The sequence below is a fragment of the Halichoerus grypus genome, chromosome 2, assembly GCF_964656455.1.
Source record: "Halichoerus grypus chromosome 2, mHalGry1.hap1.1, whole genome shotgun sequence".
In the NCBI taxonomy this organism is placed as follows: Eukaryota; Metazoa; Chordata; class Mammalia; order Carnivora; family Phocidae; genus Halichoerus; species Halichoerus grypus.
In genome coordinates, this window is record NC_135713.1 from 144,601,442 (window position 1) to 144,611,475 (window position 10,034).

The 10,034-nt window shown below is 65.1% G+C and overlaps 2 protein-coding genes across 5 annotated transcripts in view; one reads left to right on the top strand and one right to left on the bottom strand.

The window, feature by feature from the left end:
- MGAT4B (alpha-1,3-mannosyl-glycoprotein 4-beta-N-acetylglucosaminyltransferase B) overlaps positions 1-5,096 on the top strand; it is a 9,781-nt gene extending 4,685 nt beyond the window's left edge. For 2 of the 3 annotated variants that reach the window (XM_036071197.2, XM_078067645.1), the window contains exons 2-15: positions 620-805; positions 897-1,037; positions 1,123-1,256; positions 1,675-1,721; positions 2,034-2,147; positions 2,329-2,404; positions 2,527-2,641; positions 2,998-3,128; positions 3,247-3,354; positions 3,515-3,708; positions 4,075-4,153; positions 4,236-4,323; positions 4,412-4,524; positions 4,612-5,096. In XM_036071197.2, coding sequence (XP_035927090.1) covers positions 620-805; positions 897-1,037; positions 1,123-1,256; positions 1,675-1,721; positions 2,034-2,147; positions 2,329-2,404; positions 2,527-2,641; positions 2,998-3,128; positions 3,247-3,354; positions 3,515-3,708; positions 4,075-4,153; positions 4,236-4,323; positions 4,412-4,524; positions 4,612-4,635 — 1,550 coding nt within the window. In that variant the 3' untranslated portion in view covers positions 4,636-5,096. The remainder of the gene's footprint in view (positions 1-619; positions 806-896; positions 1,038-1,122; positions 1,257-1,674; positions 1,722-2,033; positions 2,148-2,328; positions 2,405-2,526; positions 2,642-2,997; positions 3,129-3,246; positions 3,355-3,514; positions 3,709-4,074; positions 4,154-4,235; positions 4,324-4,411; positions 4,525-4,611) is intronic. The other variant, XM_078067646.1, reaches the window with a different exon arrangement.
- A 906-nt stretch (positions 5,097-6,002) lies between these two features.
- Positions 6,003-8,492, bottom strand: LTC4S (leukotriene C4 synthase). Of its 2 annotated transcripts, XM_036071220.2 has the most exons (5): positions 8,319-8,483; positions 6,738-6,837; positions 6,556-6,626; positions 6,396-6,477; positions 6,003-6,251 (listed from the first exon to the last, which is right to left on the bottom strand). In XM_036071220.2, exons 1-5 carry the CDS (start codon positions 8,374-8,376, stop codon positions 6,110-6,112), a joined length of 453 nt encoding a protein of 150 aa, XP_035927113.1. In that variant the 5' UTR covers positions 8,377-8,483; the 3' UTR covers positions 6,003-6,109. The 2 variants fall into 2 exon arrangements, with proteins under 2 accessions (XP_035927113.1, XP_077923775.1); XM_078067649.1 differs by having other exon boundaries at positions 6,396-6,626; positions 8,319-8,492.
- Between the last annotated feature and the right edge of the window lie 1,542 nt (positions 8,493-10,034).

The window sequence follows — 10,034 nt, forward strand, 5'->3', positions numbered from 1 at the left end:
GCACCGGAGCCCTGTCCTACTTGGAGGACAGGATGAGCGCCCAGGGAGGGTTATCCCCAGAGGGCCCTGGGGGGAGGGTGAGCTGCCTGGGACCTCCTCTGTGAGCACGAGTGGGGAGCGAAGGGCAGAGGCCGAGGGGAGGGAGGGGCACAGGCCAGGGAGCTAAGAAGCCTCTTGAGGAAGGGCTGGGTCCTTGTGCCCTGGATGGGCCGTCGGGCATCGCACCTCCTGGAAGGAGCAGATACGGCAAAAAGAAGCAAGAGGGGGACTTTGGGAGCCACTGGGTGAAGATTCAGTCCAAGGATTGCCCCACCTGGGGCTGGAAGGATCCTGCAGCCCTCCCTCAGATGTCTCCTCAAAGGTGAAGATAGCAGGGTAGGGGGAGAGTACTGGAGAGTACCAATCGGACCAGTGAAGATTTTTCTCCCCCCAGTGTGTCAGTGTGACCTCAGAGTGACCTTTATGTACACTCCCCCCCACACACACACACGCGGAGCTGGCATGTGGGCAGCACAAGAACAGATGCAGATGGGCACGAAACTGTGGGCGCTGGTACACTCAAGGGGCAGTAGGTCAGTGCGCGGCTGCCCCCTGGTGACAGCCTGCGAACCACCCACAGGCGATGTGGTGGACGTGTACCAGCGGGAGTTCCTGGCGCTGCGTGACCGGCTGCATGCGGCTGAGCAAGAGAGCCTCAAGCGCTCCAAGGAGCTCAACCTGGTGCTGGACGAGATCAAGAGGGCCGTGTCGGAGAGGCAGGCGCTGCGAGAGGGGGAGGGCAATCGCACCTGGGGCCGCCTAACTGGTGAGCGCTGGAGCCGCGCCCGCCGCGGCCGGGGAGGCGGGGGCTGATGGCAGGCCGCCTCGTCTGACCCGTCCCTTCCCGACCCACCCAGAGGATCCGCGACTGAAGCCGTGGAACGTCTCCCACAAGCACGTGCTGCACCTGCCCACCGTCTTCCACCACCTGCCGCACCTGCTGGCCAAGGAAAGCAGCCTGCAGCCTGCAGTGCGCGTGGGCCAGGGCCGCACTGGAGGTAGGGGCGGGTCCCGGTAGGGGCCGGGGGCGGGGGGCGGTCCCTGGCATCCGGCCGGTACCGACTCTCCGCGCCCCCCCCGCAGTGTCGGTGGTGATGGGCATCCCCAGCGTGAGGCGCGAGGTGCACTCGTACCTGACGGACACGCTGCACTCGCTCATCTCGGAGCTGAGCCCGCAGGAGAAGGAGGACTCGGTCATCGTGGTGCTGATCGCCGAGGCGAGTGGGCTGGGGGGCGGGGGTGGGAGCATTCAGAGAACACAGGGCACAAAATAACAAGAAGGAGAAATGAAAACCGAGCAACATTCCGGAGGAAAAAACTATCAGAGGTTCAGTTGTCAAGTTTCATTCACAAATTTATGAAGACAAGTTAAAAAGAAAGAACCATTTCAGCGCCCCCTGGTGGAGACGCCAGTGACCTAGGTTGCCCCACCCCCAGGGCCCCAGGTGCACCTGTGCACCTGTGCCCTACCCCCCCCCCCCCCCCCCGGCCCAGACTTACTCGGCCCTCAGGATGGGGGGCTCACTCCCTCTGTGCATGGGGTCATCTGAAGCCTGCCCCCTTCCCCCCCAGCCCCTTCTTCCAGGCCCTTTGGGGTGGCAGCAGGCTTAGGGAGGGCACTTGGTCTCCCCACAGACTGACCCACAGTACACCTCGGTGGTGACAGAGAACATCAAAGCCTTGTGAGTACTGACGGACCCATAAAGCTGGTGGGGGGTGGGGCTCTGCGGGGTGCGGGGCAGGCAGGTCTGCTTCCCCTGCATGATCCTGCCTTCCCCCTGTGGGAAAGGGTGCTTCCCCTCTTTGCTGAAAGAGGGTGGGTGCGTAGAGGTGGCCCAGCCCCTCTGGAGCCTCACTGCCTCCGTAGGGTGGCTGTGCCGTTGGGTGATGGCTGCCTGCTGGGCCTGAGCAAAGGGACAGGGTCTGGCTAGCTCAGCGCTGCCCCAACTGCTGTGCCCCGAGGCTGCACACCCACTGGACTCCCGTCCCCCCAGGTTCCCCACGGAGATCCATTCCGGGCTCCTGGAAGTCATCTCCCCTTCCCCCCACTTCTACCCTGACTTCTCCCGCCTCCGAGAGTCCTTTGGGGACCCCAAGGAGAGAGTCAGGTACGAGCACTGCCCCCTTCCCCATGCCCCTGGCCACCTGCCCAGCTGTGTGAGAACCCGGTCTGTCGGTGCCCAAGTCCCAGGCACTTCATTGCAGTGCGTCCGTTTCTCCATCGGAGGACCGCTGCATGGGGTTGGGGCGGGGGGTCGGAGCTCCTGAGCCCCTGCCCCTGCCCCGCAGGTGGAGGACCAAACAGAACCTCGATTACTGCTTCCTCATGATGTATGCGCAGTCCAAAGGCATCTACTACGTGCAGGTCAGCACCGGGACCCTGCTTTGCCCCCACCGGCCCTGGACCCTGGCTGGGCCTGGGTGGTGAGCCCCGCCCTGTCCCTGTGCCCATCCTGAGTCCAGCCCCCCTTCTGCCCCCCCATGCAGCTGGAGGATGACATTGTCGCCAAGCCCAACTACCTGAGCACCATGAAGAACTTCGCACTCCAGCAGCCCTCGGAGGACTGGATGATCCTGGAATTCTCCCAGCTGGGCTTCATTGGTGCGCCACCCCCCGACGCCACCCCATGCCGCAGACCTGACCAGGGCCCCTCAGTTCAGCCGACATCTGCCTCTCTGTCCTTGTCCCTGCAGCCCTGGTACCACACAGGGTCATACTGGCAAGCTCTTCCGGGAGGGTCCCCTGCGGCCCCAGTGGGCCTGTTCCCACCCTCCCTCTGCCTCCAGATGTTGGGCTCACCACCCCCGTCCGTCCCCTAGTGCCCGCACCTGCCTGCAGCTGCCCATAGGGCTTGCTGCGCGAGCCTCCTTAGAGAACCCCCGCCACAGGGATTAAGGGGAAGTAGGGCAGGGCAGAGCTGCCCACCTAGCACCCTTTCCCCCCTTTTCCACCCCCAGGGAAGATGTTCAAGTCACTGGACCTGAGCCTGATTGTGGAGTTCATCCTCATGTTCTACCGGGACAAGCCCATTGACTGGCTCTTGGACCACATTCTGTGGGTGAAGGTCTGCAACCCCGAGAAGGATGCGGTGAGCAGGGGCAGCACCACCAAGTGCGGGGGCGGGGGGGGGGGCACGCAGCCTCCAGCATGGACCATCACGAGGAGACAGCGGAGCTGAGCCCTCGGCTATCCCCATCCCTCTGCAGAAGCACTGCGACCGGCAGAAGGCCAACCTGCGGATCCGCTTCAAGCCATCCCTCTTCCAGCACGTGGGCACGCACTCCTCGCTGGCGGGCAAGATCCAGAAACTGAAGGTGGGTTGCGCCACCCTCGGGCCTGGCTGGGGACAGGCTGGGGATGGGCAGAGCCCGGGGCTGCGGGGGGAGGGGGAGAGGGGGGGTGGGAGGGTGGGGCAGGGCAAGTCTCTCTCTAGAGGGGGCCCTCTCCAGCTGCGCTGTCCCTCCTGGGTGGCAGGACAAGGACTTTGGGAAGCAGGCACTGAGGAAGGAGCACATGAACCCACCCGCCGAGGTGAGCACAAGCCTCAAGACATACCAGCACTTCACTCTGGAGAAGGCCTACTTGCGTGAGGATTTCTTCTGGGCCTTCACGCCTGCTGCCGGGGACTTCATTCGCTTCCGCTTCTTCCAGCCGCTGCGTCTTGAGAGGTCAGTGCCCGCACCCATAGGTCCACCTTGGGGGAGGGGCAGGGTGGCCACCAGGGGATAGGCCTCACCACCTGCCCCTCTTGGGCCCCCAGCGAATCACTTAATCTCACCCTGCCTCAGTTTCCTTATCTGAAGAGTGGGGTTCATCATGGTAGCTACTAAGACTAAGGCAGTGCCCACAGGAGCTCTGTGACAGTGGCCCATCACCTTCGTCCCTGGTTGCACAGCCCAACGGCTGCCCCCCCACCCTGGGGTGGTCCCCAGCCTCACTCAGCACCCCAGGGCCCACCTGCTACACTCCTGGGCCCGGCCGGGCCTTTTCTCTGCCCCACCTGCACAGCAGCTCACGGGCCTGTCTGGCCGCAGGTTCTTCTTCCGCAGCGGGAACATCGAGCACCCAGAGGACAAGCTCTTCAACACGTCCGTGGAGGTGCTGCCCTTCGATGTGAGTGTGGTAGGGGGTGGATGTGCTTGAAGGCCCGCCCCTCCCACAGCCACTGGCTTCAGCCCCTTTATGTTGCCCCCAGAACCCCCAGTCAGACAAGGAGGCCCTGCAGGAGGGCCGCTCAGCCACGCTCCGGTACCCTCGGAGCCCTGACGGCTACCTCCAGATAGGTGAGTGGGGGGCCGGCAGGTGGAGATGGGGGGGAGGCTGGGCTGGGCGGGGGTCTGGGGGCAGTGGCTCAGCGCTGCCCTCCCCCAGGCTCCTTCTACAAGGGTGTGGCAGAGGGCGAGGTGGACCCTGCCTTTGGCCCCCTGGAAGCACTGCGCCTCTCCATCCAGACAGACTCCCCAGTGTGGGTCATTCTGAGCGAGGTAAGCGGGGCAGGTCAGGGACCTCTCCACGGAGCCCACCGGCCAAGCGCTGAGGCCCCCAGCTGACCCCGAGCCCCGCTCTTCTAGATCTTCCTGAAAAAGGCCGACTAAGCGGCGGGCTTCTGAGGGTGCACTTTGGCTGGCCCTGAAGCCCCCTGGGAGACCTGGGACGTCGTCGCTGCCGCCCCCGGAGGGCCCGGCGCCGCCGCCCCAAGCCTGAGGGGTTCTGCCCGGCGCCCCGCTCCGCAGGCCTGGGATCGCCGCTGGCCCGGAGGCCCCAGGAGCTGGTGCTGCCCCCGCCCGGCCGGCCGCGGGAGGAGGCAGGCGGCCCCCACACTGTGCCTGAGGCCGGCCCGTGCATCCCGGCCGGAACCGTTCGCATCCCCGGCCGGCTTGAGCCAGGCCGTTTTAGAAGAGCTTTTTCCTGGGCGCCCGCTGTCTCCGGCGCGAACACTGGAATGCATATACTACTTTATGTGCTGTGTTTTTTATTCTTGGATACATTTGATTTTTTCACGTAAGTCCACATATACTTCTATAAGAGCGTGACTTGTAATAAAGGGTTAATGAAGTGCGTGCCTCCAGTGTGAGTGTTCCGAGAGCTCCGGCTGGTGGCGGGAGGCCAGTGCCACCCGTGCCCGCTGCCACCTCGGCCCTCCGTGCAGCGCCGCACGACCTCGGCCGCCGGGTGGGTGCCTCGCGGGTGGAGGCGGCGCGGAATCGGGGGCCCGGCGCCCAAAGCCGCCTCTGCTTCCTGACCGCCGCCCCCCGCCCCAGCGCGCCCCCTAGCTCCCATCGTCCGGCCCCAACTGCCTGCTCCTCTCAAGCCCAAGGCATCCCGGATCTCCCACTTCGTGAGTCCCAGCCCTGCCCTCGTCCACGGTCCCCAAGGCCCCGCGCACCTTCCGCCACGCCCCCCACCCCCCAGTCCCTGACACGTTTCAGGGTCTGCCGTCCCCCTCGGAGGCCCGTGCACGCGCGGCTGCCCTGCCTGGAAAGCTCCTCTCCTCTGGCGTCTCGGCTAAAAATTCACCTCTTCAGGGACGCTCCGTCCGGCCAGCAGGCCCTGCCCAGGTCTGGTCCCCCAAGCACCAGGACGTTTCCCCCCCCGAGAGCGCCTGTCACAGCTCCACTGCCCGCACTGGTCGTCGCCCCCACGGCTCCGCCGCGGGGTGCCCTGAACACCCACACCGCGTGCTGCTGGACGCCGGGCACCGAGTGCGGACCGGAAAACGGCCCTGGTGTCAGCTGTGAAAGCCGGGGGACGAGGAAGAGGGCGGCTGGGGGACCGTGAGGAGGCGGCAGGCCTCAGAGGAGGGCACAGGCGAGGAGAGCGCTGAACGCAGGGAGGAGGCGCCGCGGGTGAGCCCCCGCGAGAAGGGCGGCCCCGGTTCTCCCGCAGCCCCGCCCCGGGGAGCGCACCCGACTGCCGCGGCCCCGGGCTGGGCACCCCTCCGACCCAGAGAATGCGCTCGGGGTCCGGTCATCGGCACTTTAATTGGAGATTGGGATGGGGCGAGCACCCCTCCCGTCCTCCCGGAAGCCCCGGCTCTTCTCCGGTTCCGCCGACCGGGCGTCCTCCGCCTCAGGCCCCGGGCAGCAGCTTCCCGAGCCGTCCGAGGAGCGCGGCGCGCAGCGCGCCGGGGAGAAAGTGCACGAGCAGGCCGAGCGCCGCCAGCGCCACGAGCAGCCAGAGCGCGCGCGCGCTCGCGTACAGCGGACTCAACCTGCGGGCGGGGCTCAGCGGGGAGGCGGGGCGACTTCGGCCCCGCCCCCCGGCCCGGGCCGTCAGGACCCCGCCCACAAGCCCCGCACGCCCTCCCGTTTCCCCGGCCCCTCTGACCTCCCCGGAGCCCCGCCCAGGCCCTCACCTCTGCTGCGCCGAGCGCGCGTAGCCCTGGAAGTAGCGGAGGCGCGCGAACAGGTAGACCAGCCCGCACAGGGCCGCCGTGCCTGCGGGAGGGGCAGGCTGAGCCGGCTGGCGCGGGACCCCGGGGCGGCGGGGCGCGCGCGCCTGTCCCGAGCGCAGACCTTCGTGAAAGAAGATGCCGGCGACCCAGAGCGTGGCGAGGAACAGCGGGAAGTACTCGCTGCAGTTCACTCTGCGGTGGGGGCGGGCGGCATGAGGGCGCCGGCGGGGCGTGGGGGGCTCGGACCCTGCCGCTACCCGGGCTCGCCCCCTTCCTGCCCCGCGCCCTCCCGCCCAGCCTCACTGGGCTCGGTAGACGCGCTCGAACTCCGGCGGCCCGGTGGTGAGCGGCGGCGACACGCGGAAGGCCCTGCGCGCCGAGATCACCTGCAGGGAGAAATAGGCTGGGGGGCGACGATGGGCGGGAGTCAGGTCTGGCTGCCCCGAGGCCCGCACCCTCCGTCGCGTCCCCACCTTTTCTCCTCCTTTCTCCACGCTGACCTTGTCACGACTCCCCTTGAAAGCCCTCCTGGAAAATAAAGTCCGGCCAAGGGGATCTCTCGCCCCCACCCCTTGTTTCTGGGCCTGCCCTGTATCCAAGATGCTCAAGAGGGAGGGCAGGGTGCGGGCCTGGGATGCCAAGAGACCCTGTTCCCCCACTCCCACCCCACCTCCCCAGGTACACCTGTACCCGGAAGGGACCTGCAAGCTCAGGACTTTGCCCCTGAATCATTTGACTTGCAAAACACAGGCAAATGACCGGCTCCCACTCTTTAGGCATGGACCTAGACTTCGGGGGTCCCTGAACAGGGCATACCACCAGGGCTTGAGGGCAGAGGTGGCTTCCCTACCAGGTACGGGGGAGCACACACCCTGTGATTTATAGTTCCTGGTCCCCACCTACAGGGCCCGCTAGGCGGGGAGGATCTCTTGACCCTACATCAGGCCAGGATCACTCAAGCCCGGGCCCTGTGCCTCCAAACTATGGTATGGGCTCCCACCTGAATTTCTCTGTTCGGGTGTTCGGACCCCGACCTAAATCTCACAGACATCCCCTCCCCTACCCCCAGGTGGTTGCTGCTGGGACTCTTCTAGGCCCACCCCGGGGCCTCCTGGGGCTCTGTCTCCCTCCATTCCAGCATGGGTGGGTGTGGAGGGTGGGCTGGCCCCAGAGGATCTAAGTGCACAGGGGCCTTCTCTTGGCCTCAGGCCAGGTCCCCACCACACACACACAGCCCCAGTGCTGGTTGTCTCCAGCTGCCTTCCAGCAAGGGCATGTGTATCATCAGTGTAGGACCTAGAGGGGGGCCTGTAGCTCCATGAGGAGGGGCTACGAGCCAAGCTTGCTCGTGCAGCAGGAGATCAAGTCAGCCTGTCTGCTCCGGCCCCCGGGGGGCCCGGCCCAGGCTGTGCTTTGTCCTAGCCCCTACAGCCTGGGGTAACGGTGGCCCAAGTGGCAAGAATATCTAGCCTGGGAATGTGTCCTTTAGGGCCAGTCTAAAAGGCCACCACACAGGCCCCTTTGGGGGCTCCGGGAGCAGGTTCCAACCCTGTGCAGCTCCATGTGGATCCCAGCATAGAGAGGATGCCTTTGAAGGCAGAGCTGGGCCCTGCTGGGACCAGTGGGAGAGGGCAGTATCAGCTGGAGTAGGGCTGCACCAGGTCCACGGCTGCCCCTCTTCTGGACCCACCGCCAGGACAGTGTAAGCTTCTCAGCCTTCAACTGGGGTGGGAAGAACTGGGGCCCCAGGAGACTGGGCTAGGGGCCCTGCCTCTGCCCCTCCCCCGCCCTGGGCCCTCCAGCCCCTCCCCAGGGCCTGCAGGGCAGAGGGCAGGCTGCAGGAGTCCAGGGCCCACCCCCCTCCCCAAACAGGAGCCAGCTCACCTTGCAGCAGGACTCCTAGGAGGGTGACAGTGGCCAGAAGAGCCACCTCGTCCTTCATGGTGCTGGCTGCTCCGCGGGGCCCCCGAGCTGGTGTGTGAAGAGAGTCACTGGGGAGCTCTTATCAGCTCAGAGGCTGGCCCGGAGGAAGGCTGGCCCTTCTCCCCGCCCCTTCTCAGTGGAGGGGGCCTGAGGGAGGGGTATGACCGGCCAGCGAAGTGCAGAAGCCTGAGCAGGCAAGGCAGGCGGAAACTAGGGCTAGGCAGAGCCCCGGGAAGGATGGAGCAGCAGGCTGGGGACAGCCCGGCCACTTCCTCCCAGTCATTCTTTTTTTTTTTATTTTTTTTATTTTTTATTTTTTAAAAGATTTATTTATTTGAGAGAGAATGAGAGAGCACATGAGAGGGGGGAGGGTCAGAGGGAGAAGCAGACTCCCTGCCTAGCAGGGAGCCCGATGCAGGACTCGATCCCGGGACTCCAGGATCATGACCTGAGCCGAAGGCAGTCGCTTAACCAACTGAGCCACCCAGGCGCCCATTCTTTTTTTTTTTAAAAAAATATTTTATTTATTTATTTGACAGAGAGAGACACAGCAAGAGAGGGAACACAAGCAGGGGGAGTGGCAGGCAGAGGGAGAGGGAGAAGCAGGCTTCCCACTGAGCAGGGAGCCCGACGCGGGGCTCGATCCCAGGACCCTGGGATCATGATCTGAGCCGAAGGCAGACGCCCAACGACTGAGCCACCCAAGCACCCTCTTTTTTTTTTTTTTAAGATTTTATTTATTTATTTGAGAGAGGGAGAGCAGAAGGAGAGGGACAAGCAGACTCTGCACTGAGCGCGGAGCCTGATGCAGGGCTCGATCCCACGACCCTGAGATCATGACCTGAGCCGAATCGAAGAGCCGGTTGCTTAAAGGACTGAGCCCCCACCCCCCAGGTGCCCCTTCCCGGTCGTTCTTACCCCTTCTGTGACCACAGCCTGTGCGGTCACCTGAGCACACTGCCGCCTTGTCGACCCTGCGTCCTCCAGGCCCTGCACCCTCAGCAGGTCCCAGTTGGCTCTCCGGACCTCCCCTTGTCCTGGGTCCGCTTTCAGGAAACCAGAGGCTCTGCCCTGAACCCTCCAGGCCCCCCCGCTGCTACCACTTTCCACTGATCTTCAAGTCCTGCTCATTCTCAAATCCACCCCCAGCGCCACCTTCCGAGCTTTGCCCTGTCCCGGTCATCTCTCCTCGGGGCACAGATCACGGGCTTCTCGAGGGTTCCCAGCCCCGACCCCACCCCCACCCATACATATGCCTGTTTCCCCGCGGCCCAACCAGGGCTGTTCTGGAACATGGAACCCTGATGCGGGGCGGTCCCCGCACCCAGACCACACTGGGCGCAGCCACATCCCTGTTCCCCTCAGGAAACCTGATGCCTGCCAGCCTCACAGCTGCCTGGGCTCCGTGCACACAGGCCGTCCCGAAGACGGCCCTGCCGGCCTGGCACGGGGCTCAGCCCACTCAGGATCGTCGTCGAGCCCAAGCTCTCCTGGGGCTCTGACCCCAGAAGGGTCACCTGCTGTTTCCACCTGCCCAGCGTCCCTCCCTCGGGAGGTCCCAACCCTTCCCCTTCCCAGGTCCTGTGGTGTGGACAGAGCTAGCTGCCTGCCACCCCTGCCCCCAAGGCCCGAGGGATGGACATGTGAGTCAGAACTGACTGTGCCGGCCAAGGCTAA